Source organism: Panthera uncia, assembly GCF_023721935.1.
Source record: "Panthera uncia isolate 11264 chromosome C1 unlocalized genomic scaffold, Puncia_PCG_1.0 HiC_scaffold_4, whole genome shotgun sequence".
Lineage (NCBI taxonomy): Eukaryota > Metazoa > Chordata > Mammalia > Carnivora > Felidae > Panthera > Panthera uncia.
The window spans coordinates 14,523,482-14,548,628 of NW_026057585.1; the positions used below are offsets into that span (position 1 = coordinate 14,523,482).

Below are 25,147 nucleotides of genomic sequence, written 5' to 3' on the forward strand. Positions count from 1 at the left end.
ATTATGCCTGTGTTAGACATGCACTCGGGCATTATGTGGGTGTTATGAAAAAAGTTCATAGTACAGTAGGCAAAAAAAAGAAAGTCAATGACTAGGAATTAGGGGATAAATGAAAGTGCTTTTCTTTTAATAGGGGACAAAGAAAACATCCTACTCTTCCTAAGGTCTGGGTTTCCTCCTTTGTCCAATAAATGAAAATAAAATACACAACATAAATATCTTGTCCAAGTAGAGAAGTCTGCGAGAATCAATCATATATTGAGGGCACGATATGTTGGTCTTCTAATAATTTTTCTCTATATTTGGTGAGCTGAGTCACGTGAAGATGACTGTTACCAAACTATCTGTCAGTCAGATCAGATTCCATAGGTGAAAAGAGATGGTGCTGAACACAGGGGCACTTGGGCGGCTGCCTGTTCTCTGAACTGGGGAGCTGCAGTGGCCACATTGTGGTGAGCCTGCAGGTAAGTGGTGTGTGGCACATCAGATGGTCACCTTAGCATGGCCACAGCTGCTCACGTGACTGCGATGACCACGGTAATTGCTCCAGATAATTTGGGGTAACAGGTGTCACAGCCTCCCTGGGGGATTCCCTGGGCAGCCACGGGACAGGCACTTTGGGAGACCCCCAGGATGTTGTGTTACACATGGTGACTGACCTGACCACTTTGGTGGCAGCTGAGCTCATGCATTTAGTGAGAAGTAAATGCCTAGCCTAGCTGTTGATAATTTCACCCTTTTCTCCCTTCTCCCTCTCTCCTAGGCCCTTCCCAACAGAAGAAAGTGTTAATGATGAAGACATTTACAAAGGCCTTCCTGATTTAATAGAGTATGTTGGGCATCTTCAGCAAAATTAAAGCACTGACAGTTTTTGCATTCTTGGTGGATTTTAACGATGGATGTTAAAATAGCTTTCAGAAGTGGAAAAGTGGCTTAATGATTAAGACGTGTAAGAATTCACCTCAAACTAGTGATGGAAAGCTTCACGAGAGAACGTACTTTGTAGTTCCTATGGCATGCCCGACACCGTGCCAGTCCTTAAGACAAGTAAAGAAAACAGACTGCAATGAAGTCGAATTTGGAAGTTTCTCAAAGGCGTACTAGAGGTGGTGGGTAAAACTGGGGTGGACAATTAAGGAACAAGGACAAAGAAACAGGATCTACTAGAATTGTAGGGCAGATAGTGCGTGCTTTGTCTGTTCAAGGAAGGGTGAGATTAGTGTGGGCTGGAGTTATTTAGGGAGTTTCATTAGATGGTGTTTGTTCTGCACAGAGAATCCTTTTGGGTTTTATTATTTAGTAGTCAGGGAAGGCAAAGGCCTTTGCACCTGATTATCTTCTGCTGATTGAGTGACTTGTGCAGATTACAAATAAATATAAGACATGATCCCCACCCCTCAAGGAATTAATGACAAAGACCAGGCTTGTTTGCAAAGAATTATAATAAGAAATATATTATGCTCCAGGAGGGATTCAGGTTCTGTGGAAATTCATCCATTCATCCATCCTAATACACTAGCACTCCAACCTTGTTCTTGCTGTAGGACCTTTGCACTTGCTCCTTCTGCCCTTATTGCTGACCCGTCACCTTTCCCATTTTTGCTCGGATGTCTCTCCAGAGAGAGGCCTTCCTGACGACTGCATCTGAAATTGCTGTGGGCCCTTTACTTAGCTATGTGGTTTTAAGGCAATCACTACTGCCTGAGACCATCTTTGTTTGCTTCATTTGTTGTCCACGTCCTCGTTCGAAGGTCAACTTGGTGAGATCAGGGACTTAACCTTGTTCTTGGCTGTCGTCCTAGAACTTTACACAGCATCTGGTGAAAGGTAGGTCCTCGATAAATATTTGTGTTCTGAATGACTAAGCAGAATTGCATTAAGCGTCTACTGTTTCAGCATTATGCTTCAGGCCCAAGCTGTTTAGTTGTATAAAAAAGAGCTTATTGAGAGCCCATGACCATGTTACATGCATTATTTTGTGGTATACACACACGATGAGGTTCCTAGTATCCCAATTTATGAAGGAGAAAACTGAATTGTGGAAAGCTAAGAAACTTGTTGACGGTCATAGCTAGTAAATTTTAGTCTTTGGATTTGAACCCAAACAGTTCTTACTCCAGAGCTTAGGCTCTTCCTCATGGCAGTGACCCCAGGAAGCACCTTGAATTGCCCATCTGGGAACTTCCTGTAGAAGAGCAGAGGACAGTGCTGACAGGAGACTCTGGGATGGCTGCTGAGCTTCTCTTCCCAGAATAGGTTTCACTTGCATGGGCCTTGAAGTCTTATATTTTAAATGTGAATTAAGGATAGTTTCTTATCTCTTGTTAACACCTCTAAGAACTCACGGATCTTGAGCAAGATTGATGCTGATCATCTCATTGAATTGGCTACAGTCTTCATAAAGTGACTGTAAGGTTACTGGTATTATAACCAAATCCTCTGAAATGTTAGGAAGATTATATTATTTCTAGAGCTATTATGATGTTCTTTTTTGAGCCCTGCCAATTGTTGCTTACAGCTACTAATTTTCCTAGCTTTTCCCCATCTTTTTGTGTGGATGTTAGGATAAACCCTGTGAGGGTGCATCCCTAGCTAAGTTTGGAGAAACCTGGGCTCCTGATCCGGCTGCTCTGAGATAGCAGCTCATGTTCTGTGAGATGCAGCCTGCTTCAACTTTCCATCTGGTGGTAGAAGGTCTAAATATGGTTATTCCTGCAGGTGCTTGCTTTTGAGTTTGCTATGACACCTTGATTTTCAGTCTTAGCTTTGTTAAGATCTCTATGGCTCATATCCTTAACTCTGACTTTTGGGGGTGAGTCACCCCAAGGGAAGCCCCTGGAACAAACACTGCAGTGGGAATCCTACTCTCCACTGCAGTGGGAATCGTTCTCTTCTCACATGGAGAGAAACAGACACAGGCTGGAATGGAGGTGTGAGGTGGCTAGGAAGCACAGTGTCTTTGCTTTTTCTACCTTGATGATCAGGGTGTCACTCTCGCCCATATATAAATGGCCTGGACATGGGAGAAGTAACATAGATTATTGTTGAATTGTTGACCACTGGAAGAATCACAGGTGTCCTTTCCCACTCCCCCCAGCTTCATTTTATACAGGTCAGGAATTATTGACCAAACTGTTAGCAGGAAAAGCTCCCTTAGTATGGGATTGAATGTGAAAAAACCCCAAACCATTCTAGCCCAATCTTGAGAGTGTGTGTGGGTGCATTTGCATGCACACACATGCATGTGTGTCACTCCTACGATTCTTTAAAAATTGTTCTCCAGTTTTATTGAGAAATAATTGAATTACATCCTTGTGTAAGTTTAAGGAGTACAGTATATAGTTTTATTTACATATGTCATGAAATGATTGCCACAGTAGGGTCAGCTAACACCTATCAACTTACATAGACACAATTGAAAGAAAAAAGGTAAAAAAAAATTGTCCTTGTGATGAGGACTCTTAAGGTTTACTCTCCTAACAACTTTTCTGTATACCATGCAGCAGTGTTAGCTGTAGTCATCATGTTGAACATTCCATCCCTAGTACTTATTTACCTTATTGCTGGAACTTTATACCTTTTAATCACTTTCCTCCAATTATCCCTCATCCCCACTTCCACTTCTGATCCCCACCAAGTCTGATCTCCTCTCTTTTTCTATGACAGGTTTTTTGTTTTTTTTTTTGGTTTGTTTTTGTTTTTGTTTTGGATTCCACACAGGAGTGAGATCACACAGTGTTTGGCTTTCTCTGTCTTACTTATTTCATTCAGCATAATTCCCTCATGGTCCATCCATGTTACTTTAAATGGTAGAATTTCCTCATTTTTTATGCTGAATATTACAGTGTGTGTATGTATATATGTGTGTGTATACATATATATACAGATTTATATATATACTTATATATGTGTGTATATGTATATATATATATGTGGATGATATATATACATATACATATATATACAAATTTATGTATATACATAGACATATATATGTGTGTGTATATATATGTACACACACACACACACACACACCCCACAACTTCCTAATCCATTCATCAATCAGTGGACACTTAGATTGTTCCCATATCTTAGTTATTCTAAATAATGCTGCACATGAAGGTGCAGATACCATTATGAGCTAGTGTTTTTGTTTCCTTTGGATATATCCCAGAAGTGGAATTGCTGGATCATATTGTATTTATATTTTTCATTTTTTGAAGAACTTCCATACTGTTCTCCGCAGTGACTGCACCAATTTACAGTCCCCCCAACAGGGCATGAGGGTTTCTTTTATGCATATCCATGCCAGCATTTATCTCTTGTCTTTTGGTGATGGCCATTCTAACAGGCATGAGGTGGTATCACGTTGTGGTTTTAAGTTGCATTTTCTTAATGTCTAGTGATGTTGAGCATCTTTTCATGTACCTGTTGGCCCTTCATATATCTTCTTTGGAGAAATGTCTAGTCCTATCCTTTGCCTATTTTTTAATTGGGTTATTTTGTTGTTCTTGAGTTGTATGGGTTGCTTATCAGATAGATGGTTTGTAAATATTTTTGTCCTACTCCATAGGTTGTCTTTTCACTTTGTTGATGGTTTCTTTTGCTGTGCAGAAGCTTTCTAGTTTGATGCAGTCCCACTTGTTTATTTTTAGATCTTGTTGCTTGTGCTTTAGGTGTCCTATCTCCTACAATTCTTAAAGAAAAATCCGTGTGTATTCATATAGTATGTGCCTCTACCCTCACTGGAAATAGTCAAAAGCAACACTTAAGCAAGATGAGGTATTTTTTTGGGGGGGCGCGGGAGGTGGTCAAAGGCAGCAGAGCTGGGATTAGGAGTAACAGAGAAATGTATTTCACAGCCTATCTTCTTGTTGAACAGGTCCTCTTTGATGCAGAGCCTCTTCCTTCATTTCCTAGCTCCCTCATAGATTCCTCAAACCTTCCTATCCTTTGCATTATAGAAAGTGTTCAGACCGGTTGAACTCTCCCCTGTTATCTGTGACTTGCCATCTGCCCAGTTTTACAAAGTAGGAAGCTAAGTGGCATCCTCCACTCCTTTCCCCCCTCTCTCTAATTCTGACTGGTCGCCAAGTCTGGTTGACTGCACCTGATGCAGTCTCTTTCTCTCTCTCCGCATTTGCCTTTACTCACTCTAGTTATGGCTCTCGCTATCTCTTACCCACAGGGTTTCATTTTGGGGCTTAGTGTCTTCTTGCTCCCTCCACTCTACTGCTGTATAGAGCCTCCTCTTGTACCTCCTCTTGTATCCCAAATGCCCAGGTAAGGTTGAGGTTACAGGGTGTATTGCCTTTCTCAGGTTGGTTTTAGCTCGTCCCTCTGGGGGTCACATTCACTTACCTGAATGAGATGCCACTCATGATGTTGCCAGGCTCTTCATAGCTTTTGCCTTTGCACGTGTTGGTGTCCTTTTCTGGAATGTCCTTCTCCTCACTGAGTATGTGTCACCTCTGAGGGCAGAAACTGTGTCAGCCTAGTGTACAACCATATCTCCTGGAACATGGTAGTATTTATTTAGCAAATACCTATTAAATAAATAAATACATTCAAGATCCAGTTCAGATGTAATATCTGTTGTGAAGCCTTCCCGGACTTCTTTAGTCAGAGTTAGTCTTTCCCTTACTCCTACATTCTGCATTCATCTGCTCTGTTGTACTTCTAGAATTATGTGTTCACATGCTGTTACCTACACTAGACTATGGGAGAGTCCTCAGATCTTCTTGATCTATGCATTCTTAGCGCTGAAGAGTCTGGACCTCAGTAGGTTCTTAGAAAATGTCTGTGGAGTGAATGGTTGGGTAGACTGCTAACTCTAGAACAAATTTTTCTGAGAGCAGACTTCTCTGACATATTTGTTACTACCAGGTAAGTCTCCCTTAAGGCGCCTTTCTTTCTTCTGAATGTTCGAAACAGTTCATTCCTATCAAATGCTTCCAAATAATCCTTCATGACAACATAGACAACCTTGTGATTGAACCTATTTTGAAAAATGCTCCCAAGTCATAGAGTGACATTTACAGTTACAGTGTTCTTATTTTTGTACATATAAATTTTATACTGTTCTATCTGCACAGGCCCAAGATAGGTGCTAAGGGCTGGCAGTATTGAAGGAGTTGATTTTTTTTTTTCAGAGAAAGGTTAATGCTTCTTTCTAACATGTCTAAATGTATTAATCTCAATTCTTTGGGATTATTAGTGAATAGAAGCTATATATAGAAGTCTTGAACTGAAAGGAAAAACTTAAGGAGTAGTAATAAAACATGTGATAGGTGCAACCAGCTATTTCTACTTTGAGTGAATGGGTTTACAATATCATATGAAGGATTTAGGAAAGATACATCAGTCAGTTACTGTGTAAGTGCCATGGAAGCTTTAAAAATTGGGATGTTTTTCATCTATCAGGAGATCAGCTGATTTCAAATGCCTTGTGGCCTTGGAACCATTTTTTTTACATAGAAAACAGGCAAATAAAACAGATAATAGTAGGATCTGGATGACTCAGGGACATGTACATACTCTCTGAGTAGACTGGATGGAGCGTGGTTGGAAAACCACTGCATTAGATACTGGCAATAATAACCCTGCAGAAACTGATGCTTTTCTTCTTATTTTTTTTTAAGTTTACTTATTTTGGAAGGGGGAAGAGAACAAGTGGGAGAGGGGTAGAGAGAGAGAATCCCAAGCAGGCTCTGCGCTGACAGTGCAGAGCCCAACGCGGGGCTTGATCTCAAGAACTGTGAGATCGTGACCTGAGCCGAAATCAAGAGTTAGTTGCTTAACCAACTGAACCACCTAGGCGTTCTGAAACTGATGCTTTTAAAAGACTATTTATAAACTATGAGATTGTCCCCAGCACCCCTGTGTTCCCCATGTTGTACCCCTTAATATATATGATCAACCTCAGGCCTTGAAATAGGAAAAATGTGGGCCATATGATAATGAAAACATTTAGAATGTAAGACTAAGTTTTAAATCTGGATCTGCCATGGACAAGCTGTGTTTCCACAGGCAAGTTAAATAACCCTCAGTTCTCTCAGCTTCCTTATCTCTATAAGGGATCAAATAGTAATGCCTGATAGCACAGGTAGTGAATACTGGGCTTGGGCCAGCTACATGAAGTTGTGTGTGCAGAGTGATCATTTATGTGCTTGTACATGGTAAATACCCAGTGAATGTTAGCTGTCACTGCCATCCTGGGTGGATTCTGTTGTTTGGCATTGTTCTCATTAGGAGGGAAAGAGCCGTAATGTAAAGCCTTTTGACTCTTCCCATGAATTATGTTTTATTTCCTCTTTGGGTTTTCTACTAGGCTCTATGTAGCTGTTGCATTTACTGCATAAGAGAAAATGACCTGAGTATCCTACCCTTTGTTGTAGTGAAACCCATGTGGAAGATGAAGAAGGTCTCTACGACTGTGTTTATGGGGAAGACGAAGGTGGAGAAGTCTACGAGGACTTAATGAAGGCAGAGGAAGCACATCAAGCCGTAGGATCTCACTTGCCTTATTGTTAAAGTTACTTTGAGTATCTTATTAAGAAAGTGATTCCTTGCAAGACTAATTAATATAATTATTTGTGTAACTTCTGCTAGAATAGGCTTTTGTTTTCTTTTTACCTTTGCTAGCTTTTAACTACATAATCATGATTTATTGCATTTGGAGACACATACACCCAGCATTTTATAGTTCACAACAACCAGAGGGAATCTCTGGTCTAGTCCTTGAATTCTACTTGTCAGGAAGGAAAGTCTGAGAGAGAAATGCCACCCAGCTAAATAGTGCCAGAGTGGCAGTAGAACATAATTTCAGGGAATTGTGAAAGGATTCTTCTTATCATGAAAGGAAATCTTCTCTTACAAAGCAGTTTAATCTTCTTTAAATTTGATGTAGCATAAAATATATGTTAAAGAATATTTCTTTATATTTGTTCAGGGGTTGATAAGAGGTATTTTTTACTTTTGTTTCATTATAGGTTTCCTAGTATTTTTACTGTTTTATAAATTTAGTTTCAGATATTGTCATAGTCAGTATGCACGCACAGAGGTTAATCTGCCACAAAAATATCTAAAACATTCAGAAAGAATTACTCTGAATTATTTTCTCACCTATAATTTGAAACAAAAAAAATGGTCAGTCGTGTAGGCTTTTATTAATCTTTAAAAATTTTTTTTTAATGTTTATTTATTTTTGAGAGAGAGAGAGACAGAGCATGAACAGGGGAGGAGCAGAGAGAGAGGGAGACACAGAGTCCAAAGCAGGTTCCAGGCTCTGAGCTGTCAGCACAGAGCCTGATGTGGGGCTCAAACCCACGAACCACGAGATCATGACCTGAGCCGAAGTCGGACGCTTAACTGACTGAGCCACCGAGGCACCCCATTATTAATCTTTTTTTTTATACAAAACCCTTTCCTCATCAGCTAGGTGGTAGTATGGGATTTTTTAGTGCTGTGATGAATTTCCTCAGATCTCTTTGTAGTCTTGGCTTTCATAAAAGGCTGGTGGGTTGTCCAGTGCCCCAGATAGGGAGAGTAGCTTCTGTGGGATGGAAACAAGTTACCTGGCCTGTATTTGGTAGTGAATGAGCTTTAACCTACTGTGTGAGCTGACAGGCTGCCTGTGGCAGTATTTTGACTATTTTTAGGTGACAGGGTATCATCTGTATCTCCTAATATAATTATCATCTGCTCGGGGTACCAGCAAAGTCTTGAGTGTGTCTCCCAAGGACAGTCTTCATTCAGCTGACAGTGCTGGGTGGTTTCTATGGGGCAGGGTTCACAGCAGTGATAATTTAAATGCATGGGGCCCTTCTTGTGTACTTCTCAGGGTGGTATAGGTGCTCTACCAGGATAGCTCATTTACAGCTCCTTGGGGTTGGATCTGTAGTTCTCACTGTTGTGTGGAGGAGAAGACTGAGACATGGAGAAAATAGGTAACTTATTCACAAGAACCAGCGAATTACAGAAAAACTGGTACTTGAGCCCAGTTCTACCTGAGGCCCACACCTTCCATCTTAATATTATGCTCTGCTACCTCCAGTCTTAACACCTAGTGGAAGAGCCAAACACGAGAATGTTAATTCTTCACAAAAAGTATTTTAAGATTTTTATTTATCAAATGTCCTTTTGATATTTTGCAAGTATTTCTACAGCACTTGTAAAGTACGCTGTACGTTAAGAATACTATATGACACCATGGGTGATGTTTCCAGAATGAATAACATTTATAATGAAAGAGATTTTTTTCAGTATAAAGAGCGTGTATCCTCAGAAGTTTATTTTTAATTATGTAAACCTTTTTCATTTACATTGTTCAAAATTTTAAGAACAGATACTTCTTAAATGCCATAAATAGATCTTTTGGTTGTGTTTTATTAAAATGGAAAGCTTAAGAAAATCAGTAGTTTTGAGTTCTATGTACTACCAGAGAGATTAATTAATACATGTGTTTGATTAAATCATTTTTTTGATAACTCTAATTGCAGAAATGTCCAGAAAATGACATACGAAGTTGCTGCCTAGCAGAAATTAAGCAGACAGAAGAAAAATACACAGAAACGTTGGAGTCAATAGAAAAAGTAAGTTATCAGGTATTATTTTTGATGTCCAAATAGTGCATTTTATAGTTAATATATGAGACTCAGTGTGTCTTCTGTATGCTTTCTAATTTTCAGTAAAACAAGCAGACTTACTTACTCCACAACTAGTTACTGATTTCTTAGTATCTGAATGGCACTGTGCTAGGCACTGAGTATATAGCAATAGACACAACAAAACTCTTGTTCTCATGACACTTTCTGTCTCATAGGAGGGTTTATAATTTAAGCAAGTAAGTGGGCCAGGCGGTGATAAATTCTCTGAAGAAAAACCAGTCAGGGAAAGAGGACAGAGAGTGATGTGGGTGGGCTGGTGGTACTTTATGTAAAGCAGTAATGGAAGGCCTCTTTAGTAAGATCACATTTTAGCAGACAGCTGAGGAAATTGAGGGAGCAAGCCATGCCAACATCCCAGAGATGACGGTTCCTGGGAGAAAGGCCCTCAGATGAGACAGTGTTCTGTGTTTCAAGGAGTAGCAGTAGTCCAGGTGTCTGAAGCAGCGTGAGTGAAGAGAGGCAGGGACAGCAAAGAGCTGGTGAGCTACCGCATCGTGTTGGGGGGCACAGAGAACACCTCGCTCAAAGCTGGAGTGTATGAGTAGAAGTGACATGATCTAATGTAAGTTTCTTCACAGCGTATTCTGACTTTTTGGGAGAAAAGTTAGAAGGATATTGCAATAATCAGATTGACAGAACATGGCAGTATTTGTAGAGCTGGTAGGGAATGGTCATATTCTGAATACATTTTGAAAGTAGAGCTGAGCGGATTAGATGATAAATCAGGTGAAGGATATATGGGAAAGGGAGCAATCAAGAACGCTAGGCTTATAGCATGAATAGTTGTGTGAGTAGTAAAGATGGTTAATGAGCTGAGGAGGACAGGTCTGGGAATCACGAGTCTGTTGGGACATTCTACATTTGCAATATCTATTAGCTTCCAAGGGGCTGTGTTGAGGAGGGAGTTAGATACATGAGGCTGGCATTAAGGGGAGAGGTTGACAAATAGATGGGGCCATTATCATTACACAATGGCTTATAAGGTCAGTGGTACTGGATGAATTCACCTAGGGAATGAATGTTGATGAAGGAGAGATTTGAGGCCACCTCTGGCAAGTTCTACATTTAGAGGTTAAGAAAATGAGAATAAGGAGATAGTTCTAGATGTTTAGGAAAAGAGTTGAAGGTTTTGCAGAGTTGTTTAGGAGAGAGGGGGAATAAATGGACTAGGGAAATGTAGGATTATGCATTATCACAGGCTCAATTGAAAATTAGACTATTGATCTAGTTCATATTTAACTTCTTAGGTACAGGCACAACATATATGGCAAGCTAGATTTAACAAGGGTTTTTGTTTTTCCAGAAAAGCATGCTGGAAGAAGAAAGGGTAAGGGAAGTGATTCTCATGATGGTTTATGGAGTGTAAACTTGGTAGGGAGGAAGTGAGGACATGAGAGAGATAGAATGATCAGTGGATTGGCAGACCCGGTGGGGTTAAAGAATTCTTTAAAGGAATGAGCTATAAAGGTAGGAGGTCGTGATCAGAGAGTTGATTACTTAAAATTAATGCTATAGAGCCTATGTAGTTGTTGATAATGAGAAGGTCTTGGAATATGACCTCCAGAGTAGAGAGCCGAGCTAGGATGGAGCACAAGATTACCGGCAGTTAAGGATCTAAAAGGCCAGACTATCGGAAGGATGATCTGCACAGATACTGAGATTGTCAAGAACAGACATGGGAGTCATAATGGAAAGAGATATGGTAGGCCAGGAACTGACATTCTCAAGGAATGAAGGGTAAGATCAAGGCATTTGAGAGTATTTTGTATCAGTCCTGTATCTCCAAAATATTGCCCCCTTTTTTTTTTTTTTTTTCCAATTCAGCCAACAGTGTTCTTTTTTTTATTATTACTTTCAGGAGTATTCATTGCCTAAACCTTTTATTTTATACTTTAAATGAATTAACTTACGTTTATGTCTTTATATGTCTGTTTAAGTATAAAATCTTTAAGATAGAGAAAATAGTTTCTGCTTTTTTCTTGGTATTCATTATATGGATAAACAATAGACTTTCAATAAATATTGATCATTTGTTAATGAAAAACTATTATATAGATTAGGATAAATTGTGCTTAATTATTATTTCTCTTTCCTATCCTTGTAGTATTTCATGGCACCGCTAAAAAGATTTCTGACAGCAGCAGAATTTGATTCAGTATTCATCAACATTCCTGTAAGTAAAAATAGACTAGCTAAAATTGTGGTATATTACTGTAAAATCTCAATCATCTTATTGGGTTCTAGATTCCTACTTTAATATTCTCCTGTATTCTTTTTTTTTTTCAATATATGAAATTTATTGTCAAATTGGTTTCGATACAACACCCAGTGCTCATCCCATAAGGTACCCTCCTCAATACCCATCACCCACCCTCCCCCTCCCTCCCACCCCCCATCAACCCTCAGTTTGTTCTCAGTTTTTAACAGTCTCTTATGCTTTTTCCTTCCCCTCCTCCATGGGTTTCTGTTAAGTTTCTCAGGATCCACATAAGAGTGAAAACATACGGTATCTGTCTTTCTCTGTATGGCTTATTTCACTTAGCATCACACTCTCTAGTTCCATCCACGTTGCTACAAAGGGCCATATTTCGTTCTTTCCCATTGCCATGTAGTATTCCATTGTGTATATAAACCACAATTTCTTTATCCATTCATCAGTTGATGGACATTTAGGCTCTTTCCATAATTTGGCTATTGTTGAGAGTGCTGCTATAAACATTGGGGTACAAGTGCCCCTATGCATCAGTACTCCTGTATCCCTTGGGTAAATTCCTAGCAGTGCTATTGCTGGGTCATAGGGTAGGTCTATTTTTAATTTTCTGAGGAACCTCCACACTGCTTTCCAGAGCGGCTGCACCAATTTGCATTCCCACCAACAGTGCAAGAGGGTTCCCGTTTCTCCACATCCTCGCCAGCATCTACAGTCTCCTGATTTGTTCATTTTGGCCACTCTGACTGGCGTGAGGTGATCTCTGAGTGTGGTTTTGATTTGTATTTTCCTGATGAGGAGCGACGTTGAGCATCTTTTCTTGTGCCTGTTGGCCATCTGGATGTCTTCTTTAGAGAAGTGTCTATTCATGTTTTCTGCCCATTTCTTCACTGGGTTATTTGTTTTTCGGGTGTGGAGTTTGGTGAGCTCTTTATAGATTTTGGATACTAGCCCTTTGTCCGATATGTCGTTTGCAAATATCTTTTCCCATTCTGTTGGTTGCCTTTTAGTTTTGTTGGTTGTTTCCTTTGCTGTGCAGAAGCTTTTTATCTTCATAAGGTCCCAGTAATTCATTTTTGCTTTTAATTCCCTTGCCTTTGGGGATGTGTCGAGTAAGAGATTGCTACGGCTGAGGTCAGAGAGGTCTTTTCCTGCTTTCTCCTCTAGGGTTTTGATGGTTTCCTGTCTCACATTCAGGACCTTTATCCATTTTGAGTTTATTTTTGTGAATGGTGTGAGAAAGTGGTCTAGTTTCAACCTTCTGCATGTTGCTGTCCAGTTCTCCCAGCACCATTTGTTAAAGAGACTGTCTTTTTTCCATTGGATGTTCTTTCCTGCTTTGTCAAAGATGAGTTGGCCATACGTTTTGGGTCTAGTTCTGGGGTTTCTATTCTATTCCATTGGTCTATGTGTCTGTTTTTGTGCCAATACCATGCTGTCTTGATGATTACAGCTTTGTAGTAGAGGCTAAAGTCTGGGATTGTGATGCCTCCTGCTTTGGTCTTCTTCTTCAAAATTACTTTGGCTATTCGGGGCCTTTTGTGGTTCCATATGAATTTTAGAATTGCTTGTTATACTTTCGAGAAGAATGCTGGTGCAATTTTGATTGGGATTGCATTGAATGTGTAGATAGCTTTGGGTAGTATTGACATTTTGACAATATTTATTCTTCCAATCCATGAGCAGGGAATGTCTTTCCATTTCTTTATATCTTCTTCAATTACCTTCATAAGCTTTCTATAGTTTTCAGCATACAGATCTTTTACATCTTTGGTTAGATTTATTCCTAGGTATTTTATGCTTCTTGGTGCAATTGTGAATGGGATCAGTTTCTTTATTTGTCTTTCTGTTGCTTCATTGTTAGTGTATAAGAATGCAACTGACTTCTGTACATTGATTTTGTATCCTGCAACTTTGCTGAATTCATGTATCAGTTCTAGCAGACTTCTGGTGGAGTCTATCGGATTTTCCATGTATAATATCATGTCATCTGCAAAAAGCGAAAGCTTGACTTCATCTTTGCCAATTTTGATGCCTTTGATTTCCTTTTGTTGTCTGATTGCTGATGCTAGAACTTCCAGCACTATGTTAAACAACAGCGGTGAGAGTGGGCATCCCTGTCGTGTTCCTGATCTCAGGGAAAAAGCTCTCAGTTTTTCCCCATTGAGGATGATGGTAGCTGTGGGCTTTTCATAAATGGCTTTGATGCTGTGTAAGTATGTTCCTTCTATCCCGACTTTCTCAAGGGTTTTTATTAAGAAAGGGTGCTGGATTTTGTCAAAGGCCTTTTCTGCATCGATTGACAGGATCATATGGTTCTTATCTTTTCTTTTATTAATGTGATGTATCACGTTGGTTGATTTGCGAATGTTGAACCAGCCCTGCATCCCAGGAATGAATCCCACTTGATCATGGTGAATAATTCTTTTTATATGCTGTTGAATTCGATTTGCTAGTATCTTATTGAGAATTTTTGCATCCATATTCATCAAGGATATTGGCCTGTAGTTCTCTTTTTTTACTGGGTCTCTGGTTTAGGAATCGAAGTAATACTGGCTTCATAGAATGAGTCTGGAAGTTTTCCTTCCCTTTCTATTTCTTGGAATAGCTTGAGAAGGATAGGTATTATCTCTGCTTTCAACGTCTGGTAGAACTCCCCTGGGAAGCCATCTGGTCCTGGACTCTTATTTGTTGGGAGATTTTTGATAACCGATTCAATTTCTTCGCTGGCTATGGGTCTGTTCAAGCTTTCTATTTCCTCCTGATTGAGTTTTGGAAGAGTGTGGGTATTTAGGAATTTGTCCATTTCTTTTAGGTTGTCCAGTTTGTTGGCATATAATTTTTCATAGTATTCCCTGATAATTGTTTGTATCTCTGAGGGATTGGTTGTAATAATTCCATTTTCATTCATGATTTTATCTATTTGGGTCATCTCCCTTTTCTTTTTGAGAAGCCTGGCTAGAAGTTTGTCAATTTTGTTAATTTTTTCAAAAAACCAACTCTTGGTTTCGTTGATCTACTCTACCATTTTTTTAGATTCTATATTGTTTATTTCTGCTCTGATCTTTATTATTTCTCTTCTTGTGCTGGGTTTAGGCTGCCTTTGCTGTTCTGCTTCTATTTCCTTTAGGTGTGCTGTTAGATTTTGTATTTGGGATTTTTCTTGTTTCTTGAGATAGGCCTGGATTGCAATGTATTTTCCTCTCAGGACTGCCTTCACTGCGTCCCAAAGCGTTTGGATTGTTGTATTTTCATTTTCGTTTGTTTCCATATATTTTTTAATTTCTTCTCTAATTGCCTGGTTGACCCACTCATTCGTTAGTAGGGTGTTCTTTAACCTCCATGCTTTTGGAGGTTTTCCAGGCTTTTTCCTGTGGTTGATTTCAAGCTTCATAGCATTGTGGTCTGAAAGTATGCATGTATACTTATGAAGGGCTGTTTTGTGACCCAGTATATGATCTGTCTTGGAGAATGTTCCATGTGCACTCGAGAAGAAAGTATATTCTGTTGCTTTGGGATGCAGAGTTCTAAATAGATCTGTCAAGTCCATCTGATCCATTGTGTCATTCAGGGCCCTTGTTTCTTTATTGACCGTGTGTCTAGATGATCTATCCATTTCTGTAAGTGGGGTGTTAAAGTCCCCTGCAATTACCACATTCTTATCAATAAGGTTGCTTATGTTTATGAGTAATTGTTTTATATATTTGGGGGCTCCAGTATTCAGTGCATAGACATTTATAATTGTTAGCTCTTCCTGATGGATAGACCCTGTAATTATTATATAATGCCCTTCTTCATCTCTTGTTACAGCCTTTAATTGAAAGTCTAGTTTGTCTGATATAAGTATGGCTACTCCAGCTTTCTTTTGGCTTCCAGTAGCATGATAAATAGTTCTCCATCCCCTCACTCTCAATCTAAAGGTGTCCTCAGATCTAAAATGAGTCTCTTGTAGACAGCAAATAGATGGGTCTTGTTTTTTTATCCATTCTGATACCCTATGCCTTTTGGTTGGCACATTTAATCCATTTACATTCAGTGTTATCATAGAAAGATACGGGTTTAGAGTCATTGTGATGTCTGTATGATTTATGCTTGTAGTGATGTCTCTGGTACTTTGTCTCACAGGATCCCCCTTAGGATCTCTTGTAGGGCTGGTTTAGTGGTGACAAATTCCTTCAGTTTTTGTTTGTTTGGGAAGACCTTTATCTCTCCTTCTATTCTAAATGACAGACTTGCTGGATAAAGGATTCTCGGCTGCATATTTTTTCTGTTCAGCACATTAAAGATCTCGTGCCAATCCTTTCTGGCCTGCCAAGTTTCAAAAGAGAGATCAGTCACAAGTCTTATAGGTCTCCCTTTATATGTTAGGGCACGTTTACCCTTTGCTGCTTTCAGAATTTTTTCTTTATCCTTGTATTTTGCCAGTTTCACTATGATATGTCGTGCAGAAGATCGATTCAAGTTACGTCTGAAGGGAGTTAGTTCTCTGTGCCTCTTGGATTTCAATGCCTTTTTCCTTCCCCAGTTCAGGGAAGTTCTCAGCTATAATTTCTTCAAGTACCCCTTCAGCACCTTTCCCTCTCTCTTTCTCCTCTGGGATACCAATTATGCGTATATTATTTCTTTTTAGTGTATCACTTAGTTCTCTAATTTTCCCCTCATACTTCTGGATTTTTTTTATCTCTTTTTCTCAGCTTCCTGTTTTTCCATAACTTTATCTTCTAGTTCACGTATTCTGTCCTCTGCCTCTTCAAGCCGAGCCGTCGTTGTTTCCATTTTGTTTTGCATTTCGTTTAAAGCGTTTTTCAGCTCCTCGTGACTGTTCCTTAGTCCCTTGATCTCTGTAGCAAGAGATTCTCTGCTGTCCTCTATACTGTTTTCAAGCCCAGCGATTAATTTTATGATTATTATTCTAAATTCACTTTCTGTTATATTATTTAAATCCTTTTTGATCAGTTCATTAGCTGTTGTTATTTCCTGGAGATTCTTCTGAGGGGAATTCTTCCGTTTGGTCATTTTGGATAGTCCCTGGAGTGGTGCGTACCTGCAGGGCACTTCCCTGTGCTGTGGTGTATAACTGGAACTGGTGGGCGGAGCCGCAGTCAGACCTGATGTCTGCCCCCAGCCCACCACTGGGGCCACAGTCAGACTGGTGTGTGCCTTCTCTTCCCCTCTCCTAGGGGCGGGATTCACTGTGGGGTGGCGTGGCCCATCTGGGCCACTTGCACACTGCCAGCCTTGTGGTGCTGGGGATCTGGCATATTAGCTGGGGTGGATAGGCAAGGTGCACGGGGGCAGGAGGGGCAGGCTTAGCTCACTTCTCCTTAGGTGATCCACTTCAGGAGGGGCCCTGTGGCAGCGGGAGGGAGTCAGATCCGCTGCCAGAGGTTTGGCTCCGCAGAAGCACAGAGTTGGGTGTTTGCACGGAGCAAGCAAACTCCCTGGCAGGGACTGGTTCCCTTTGGGATTTTGGCTGGGGGATGGGCGAGGGAGATGGCGCTGGCGAGCGCCTTTGTTCCCCGCCAAACAGCTCTATCGTCGCGGGGCTCAGCAGCTCTCCCTCCCGTTGTCCTCCAGCCCTCCCGTTCTCCGAGCAGAGCTGTTGGCTTATAACCTTCCAGATGTCAAGTCCCGCTTGCTGTCGGAATACACACCATCCGGCCCCTCTGCTTTTGCCAGCCAGACTGGGGGCTCTGCTTGGCCGGCGGGCTGCCCCTCTGCCCCGGCTCCCTCCCGCCAGTCCGTGCAGCACGCACTGCCTCTCCGCCCTTCCTACCCTCTTCGTGGGCCTCTTGTCTGCGCTTGGCTCTGGAGACTCCGTTCTGCTAATCTTCTGGTGGTTTTCTGGGTTATTTAGGCAGGTGTAGGTGGAATCTAAGTGATCAGCAGGACGCGTGGTAAGCCCAGCGTCCTCCTGCGCCGCCATCCTCCTGTCTCTTCTCCTGTATTCTTTAAGAGTTTTAACTATCTTGGGGCACCTGGGTGGCTCAGTTGGTTGATTGTCCAACTCTGGATTTTGGCTCAGGTCATGATGTCATGGTTTGTGGGTTCGAGCCCTGCATCGGATTCCACGCTGGGTATGAAGCCTGTTTGAGATATTCTCAATCCGTTTCTCTGCCCCTCCCCAGCTTGCTCTCTCTTTTTCAAAGTAAATAAACTTTAAAAAAATAAATTAAAAAAATTTTTTTAAATAAAAGAATTTTAACTCTTTTTTGCCTCTTGAGTTCTTATATCCTTATTTTCTAGAAATAAGGGATTTACCATATCTTCAACCAAAGTCAGTCAGAATGTAAGCTGAAAACATGTGGATAAGATCATAAAATTATCCTTAACTGCTTGTCAAGAAGAGGTAGTCTTAGTTAAATAATCCCTGGTGCCACTGTCTCTTTGCCTTGTGTGAGCCCCCTTCAGTCCCACTCCTTGCTCTATTCTGCCAGTCCCTCAACCCCATCCTGTACACACTGTCCTGAGGGCATCCGTTTCCTCCACTTTCTTGCCTCTACTCTGATTTCAGTTGTACTAACCTTAATTCCCATTTCTGAAATACACTACTTCCTTATGACTTAAAAATCCATTTTAGTGGTTATTTGTAAGTGTTTTTCTTCACATTTATGTAAGCATTTTGGGTTTCAGAGCACCTTACAATGATCTTATGATCCTTAGAGTATAGTTGTGCAGAAGCATTGAAACAGACCAAATGCTATGCCAACCGAGGTCATGCTAGGCAACATTCAAGTTCTTAAACCTTTAAAACTGGCTCGGATTTAATATATAGCTTATGTATACTATATATGAGCTTTTATGCATAAGCTTGCTTGTCTTACCTGCAAGTTTCCTGCTATTTTGGTTCTGTGCATTCGGTGTTGATGTGTATCAGTCACGTAGCTGGTTGTTGTCCTTGTCCCCGATTATGGGCAGATGAAGACATTCTCATTGATTTGTAGCATAGCAGGAAGAACAAGGTCACAATATGAGATGAACTTTTAGCATAAAACAAACTGCACGTTCTAGGAAGATGAGCATCTTGAACCACCTTAATACGGTCACTGTAACTTAGGACTTCTTTGACAGTCCTTAATCTTATGGCTTTTCCATGCTCTTCAGCAAAAGGGCAGGGCCAGCATATTCCTGTTTCCTTTCCATCCTACTAAGGAAAGGGCATGCTGTGAAGTTGGTGTGTGCACCAAGGTACAGGGAAGAGCTAATGCGAGAATTGGCACCTTGATTAGAATTTCCTCATTTTCTGGCTATGACGTGTATTTCCTGCCTGACGGAAAATTACTTGCTTATCAGGAAAAAGGTAAAATTCTGACTTCTGAGATACTCTAGTAAACTGCCTAGTACAATTTATCTGCTCTTTATTTATGCCATTAGTAGTCTAGTTTCAGGTAATTTAGTGTGATTATTGTTAGCTTAGCATCAGGACACCACTAATTGACCAAAGTACAGATCTACATTTTTATGTCCCAAGGACATGAATCATTACTTTATCCCGTCAATAAAACATTAAGCACTTGGATAGTTTTATTTAAAAAGTTAAAGTGACTATAATGAAAATGAGCTGTACATATTTTTATACAAGGAATAAATTACCCTTTAATAAGTAGTGAGATAATTTTTTTTTCCCCAACAGGACAGTGACAGTTCAAGTCAGATCTGAAATTGCTGTTTCCCATGCACATGGCTTGTCTGTCTCTCTCTCCTCTTCTGTCCGCTTCTCTTTCCTTCCCTTTTCGTTTCCCCTCTCTCTCCTCCCTTCTTCCCCTCCACTTCCTTTTCTCTTTATCATCCCTAGTAGCAGGTTTAGAGTTTGAGGGCATTAGCATTTCCTTGAATGACAAGTCTAGCAACAGTAGGGATTTTAGGTTTGGGGTGATTTATTTTTGGTCCTGTTTTCTAATTTCCTTTAACATTTTTTTCCTTAAGGAACTTGTAAAAGTTCATCGGAACCTAATGCAAGAGATTCATGATTCCATTGTAAATAAAAATGACCAGAACTTGTATCAAGTTTTCATTAACTACAAGGAAAGGTAACTTTTAAATTTTAAATTTTGTGGCTATCAGTTTGTGATTATAGTGAGGGTTAGTATTAAAATTCCTCTGGGAAGCACCTTGGTGGCTCAAGAGTCAGTTAAACATCTGACTCTTGATATAAACTCGGGTCTTGATCTCAGGGTCATGAGTTGGACACATTGGGCATGAAGCCTACTTAAAAAAAAAAAAAAGTAAAATTGCTCATAAATAGCTGTTTCTACTGTCCATTAAGTTACTACCTGGGCAGTAACTAGAACATAGGACAGTTAATCTCAGGGTGGTAGTTTGAGTTCTGCATGTGGATCAGGAAAAAGGAAGGGGGAAAGTAAAGGATCCAGATGTTTGCCTTGCAAATCAGAAGTTCAGGTTATCGACCTTTTACCTCTGAATTCTGTAGTTTTCAGGAAGTCATATTAATTCTCTGGCCTCCTTTGCTCCATCTGTAAATGTTAGGGGTAGATTAGCAGGTGCCTAGTGCTTGTTCCAACTCTCATATTTTATAATTCTACATTTGGGATTATTAGATTCACGGCTGAAGGCAGTTTCCCTTTCTAAAAAACAAAACAAAAAAAAAACCTCTTCTGAACAACTCACGTTAATGAAAGTACCAAGGAATTTCACTTAAAATATCATTCTCTCTCTTAAAATTAAGCACTGTAGTTCCTACTGCTAAGAAGTGGCTAATGAATTGCTTTGCATCAACAACAGTTAAACATGAACTTATGAGTAGTTTTCTTTTTCCCCAATGGAGAGTTAAAAGAAACGATAAATTACCCAACCTCTCTGCAAAGTGCCTATATTACTGAGGAGCTATGGTTCCTGAAGCAGGCTCAGACTCCATGTAGTACAAGGTACCTTCTACCCAGTACACTTCAGGTCGCTCCTTCAATCACAATTTTCAGATAATGTGTTTTCCTTAATTAAAAAGTAGGAAAGATTAGGTTTATTGATGAGTGGAGTCATGACTAGTGAGGACAATAGAATTGTCTGAGTTAAATTTTTCTGAGTATGGGTAAACAGTAGAACGTTCATCTTTACTAGGAATATAAACAGAAATTTTTAATTTTGTTTTTGTGATATTCATGTGTACTTACCATAAACAGTTATCAAGCCGGTTTGTAAAATCTACCTGCTGAAAAAATGTATGGGAAATTAATCCCATTCAAATTTAGAAATAAAAATTAGTCCTTTTAATTTTTTTTTTTTCAACGTTTTTAATTTATTTTTGGGACAGAGAGAGACAGAGCATGAACGGGGGAGGGGCAGAGAGAGAGGGAGACACAGAATCGGAAACAGGCTCCAGGCTCCGAGCCATCAGCCCAGAGCCTGACGCGGGGCTCGAACTCACGGACCGCGAGATCGTGACCTGGCTGAAGTCGGACGCTTAACCGACTGCGCCACCCAGGCGCCCCAAAAATTAGTCCTTTTAATAGCATATTATGAGTCTATGTGTGATTTGTGTTAAAAAGAAACAAGAAATCAGAGGCTCAGAGAGATAAGTAATTTGCCCAGGGTCACCTAGCTAGAGGTGCAGGACAAGTAAGATTTACTTTGATTCTCCCTAACTGTGGTTTTAAATAGATGATGGTAATTCTGCCTCTTCCCCTTCTACTTTATTTCTTTTGTCCTACAAATTTCTCCTCTTCTTCCCTTTCAGGTTGGTTATATATGGGCAGTACTGTAGTGGAGTGGAGTTGGCCATCTCTAGTTTAGACAACATTTCTAAGACAAAAGAAGATGTAAAACTGAAATTAGAGGTACTGTTTATTTTTTGTTAGTTTATGAAATAAAGTAAGATAAACCTAAAAGCAAGGGGAGGGGAGTGGGGAATGGGCAAAATGGGTGAGGGGGAGAAGTATTTACAGGCTTCTAGTTACAGAAAAAATAATTCCTGGAAATAAAAGGCACAGCATAAGAAATACAGTGAGTGATATTGTAATAGCAATGTAACGAGGCAGAGGGTAGGTACACTTGTGAACATAGCATCATGTAAAAACTTGTCAAATCACTAAGTTGTACACCTGAAACTTATGTAAAGCTATATGTCCACTATACTCAAATAAAAAAAGAATAAGAAAAAATAGATCTATTTCTTTGCAAGATTAGTGCAATAGTACATTTTTCCATGTATTCTAAACATAATTTTATGTCAGTTTTATAAAATATTTAATAGCTCTATGAAATAATATGATAGTAATAATATAATAGTAAAATATGAGACCCTGGCTTTGTGTTTTACATGCATTATGTCATTAGGTCCTCATGACTCTATGAGATATGTACAATTAATTTTCTTCTCTTACAGATGAGAAACCTGAGGTTCAGAGAGAGATTATGAGTAATTTGCTCAGGGTCACCTAGGTAGAAAGAAGTACAGGATAAGTAAGATATATGTGAGATAATGTACATGCAGATGAAAAATGTTTATTAAAAACGTAAGACATTTAGGATAAGGTGTATAAGAAGGATATGGATATTGCCCATAAGAAGAAAGACAGGACAGACACAAATAAGATTAAGTTGTATGTGACAAGCAGTAATCGATAGTGCTCCATGAGTGAGATTGAGCGATCACCTCAGCACAGGTAGAATGTGGAAGATTTCTCTGAAGAGGTAGTATTTGATTTAGGTCCCCAAGGGAATGGGAGGAGTCTTGACAGGTGAGATTCCCTAGAGAGTATTCTGACCAGATAAGCATGACTGACCAGATGAATGTGGAAAAGTCTGAAAAATGGAGAGTAGGTCAGAATAAACAGAGCACGTGGAACAATGGAAAATAAATCTGGAAATGGTGGTCAGTTTTTTTTTTTTTTTTACATCATTTTTCTTTTTCATAGGAGTTTGCAATTTTAGGGAACTTTTGAAAAAGATGATGTGTTAAGTGAGTAATTTTCTCAAATAGATTATCCATATATTTGAATTTTCTTAAATGTTGAGTACAAACGTACAGTCAACTCTTAAATGGCTGTGTTTGCCTTACTTGACACTGTAGTGTCCCTTTTGCTGTCTTTGTTCAATTCAGCAGTGAGGTCAGGCGATGAGGGGAAAAAAATGAGGCAGATGACTTTCCAATTAGAACTCCTTCATTGTTTTAGCATATTTGGTATGATTTTATAACTTTCACAAAGGGAAACTAGTGGTTAGAAAGTTTACACATCAGCAGGCTACCAGGTAACTGTCCTCTCTACCATGGATCATTTTTCCTTAGCTCTTATAAGCCTTTGATGATGTGGACCTTATGTCTGCTGGTGGCTTGAATCACCACTAAATAACATCCTGATAACCCTGTTAGTGTAAAAGGTTCCTGCTCCTCTTGGGAGAATAGAGCCTCAGAAGCATAGAGCTATAAAGTACTTTGACTCCAATTAAATTATGATGGTAAGATAAAACTCTACAACTTACACAACTAGTTCGTAACAGAGCTACCATGAGAACAGATGCCATCAGTTCTACCGTTAGAACTTTATATATATATAAAGTTCTGGCTCCAGAAGAGAGTATACAAGTTGTTAGTCATACTCCCATTGTACTCTCAGTATTGTTTGGATATTCTTCTCCCTTCTTTCAGAGTCACTGTCAAAGTCCGCCCTATGACACATGACATACTCTGGGCCTCTAGGAACATATTTTCTATGGTCATTATCCATCTGAGGGAGAGAGAGAACCTCAGGCTGAGTTTGAAAAGCTCAGGGGGAGGGGCTGCTGGCTGCCCGTTTTTTTGCCTGAAAAGGTACTACTACTGACTAGTGGCCTGATTGGCAAGTATTTAATCAGACATTGTGACACCTCAACAGATACTCTTTGCTGGGACTGTCCTCTGCAACTCCTGGTATGATAAAGGGGAAGCTGCCTTATTCTTGGTGTCTCTGCTTCCTTCGCGTCTTCAGTTTGTGGTGATTTTTGCTCCTGTTGGTCTTTGTCTTTTTCTTCTCTACTTTGGAACCAAGATAACATAGGGCGAACAGTAACAGAATCTCTTTATTTTGTTCTCTAAGCTGGCTCATCCCGATTCCATTTATTTTCTTCTCAGTTAAAATTGGAGTTTGGTTAAGCATGTCGCCGGATGTGTTGGAAGACTCTATTCTGCCCTTTATTTACTTTCAATACTAATAAGCATTTTACACCTCAAACTTAGACCCCCAGTTGTAGGAAATGCCTGCAATATTAGTTTCTTTACTTCCTGAGCCTGTAACTTAGAACTTCAAGGAACTTAATTATTTCCCCAACAGTTTTTTTTTTTTTTTAATTTTTTTTTTCAACATTTTTTATTTATTTTTGGGACAGAGAGAGACAGAGCATGAACGGGGGAGGGGCAGAGAGAGAGGGAGACACAGAATCGGAAACAGGCTCCAGTCTCCCAGCCATCAGCCCAGAGCCTGACGCGGGGCTCGAACTCACGGACCGCGAGATCGTGACCTGGCTGAAGTCGGACGCTTAACCGACTGCGCCACCCAGGCGCCCCTCCCCAACAGTTTTAAACTGACTTCCATAACATAACAAAGCAAAATTTAAATGTATAACATTTCTGTTCCTAACACTGTTAAGATGGCATATATATGCATGAAGTGTAAGATACAACCTCAGTTCTAAGGAGCTTAAAATGCAGCTGGGGCGATGAGAGTCATTCATTATAATAATCTTAACAGTTTAACCTCCTATTTGAGACCCATGATCCAGAACTCTCTACAATCTGTAGAAGCAAGAAATCAGTTGAAATAGTTATTCTTCCAGTGAACTGCAGCAGTTGACAAGACATGAGCTAACATGTCCCGATGCGTCCCCAGTTCTTGCTTAAGACCTGTAGTCAAATACTCATTAAGTCACTATGGTCATTAGAATTAATGGTGTTTACTTTATAGCTCCTGATAATATATCCTTCCGTGTGCCAGAAAAGTTAAGTGTGGGCAAAGGGGAAACAAACCATGAACAAAGCAGTGTTTTCTTGAATGCAACTCTTTATGAACTGGAAAATTCCTTGGTTTGGGATGTACAATTGTCTGAGGAGTTTGGATTTAGTTTCTCACTAATAACAATTTTATGGAACTTTATTGTTTTAAGACTATATCACAAATATGTGAGAAACAGATAACTAACTTTGAGTTTAGGCTTTAGTACTTCAAATTCAAAGTACTTTCCTTAAAGTTATAGTTAATGTTAGAAGAGTGAACACAAGTCAGTACTATTTTTAGATCAACTTTAAAGAAAGAAGAGTGTGAGATGAAAAAAAAACTAAAAT

At 39.8% G+C, this 25,147-nt stretch overlaps 1 protein-coding gene across 4 annotated transcripts in view; it reads left to right on the top strand.

Moving 5' to 3' along the window:
- Nucleotides 1-25,147, top strand: part of VAV3 (vav guanine nucleotide exchange factor 3) — a 358,747-nt gene that overhangs the window by 161,147 nt on the left and 172,453 nt on the right. For 3 of the 4 annotated variants that reach the window (XM_049616683.1, XM_049616684.1, XM_049616685.1), the window contains exons 4-9: nucleotides 764-829; nucleotides 7,398-7,506; nucleotides 9,501-9,593; nucleotides 11,773-11,841; nucleotides 19,804-19,907; nucleotides 21,569-21,668. In XM_049616683.1, the coding sequence (XP_049472640.1) occupies nucleotides 764-829; nucleotides 7,398-7,506; nucleotides 9,501-9,593; nucleotides 11,773-11,841; nucleotides 19,804-19,907; nucleotides 21,569-21,668 (541 nt within the window). Of the gene's footprint in view, nucleotides 1-763; nucleotides 830-853; nucleotides 950-7,397; nucleotides 7,507-9,500; nucleotides 9,594-11,772; nucleotides 11,842-19,803; nucleotides 19,908-21,568; nucleotides 21,669-25,147 lie in introns of those variants that run through there. The other variant, XM_049616686.1, reaches the window with a different exon arrangement.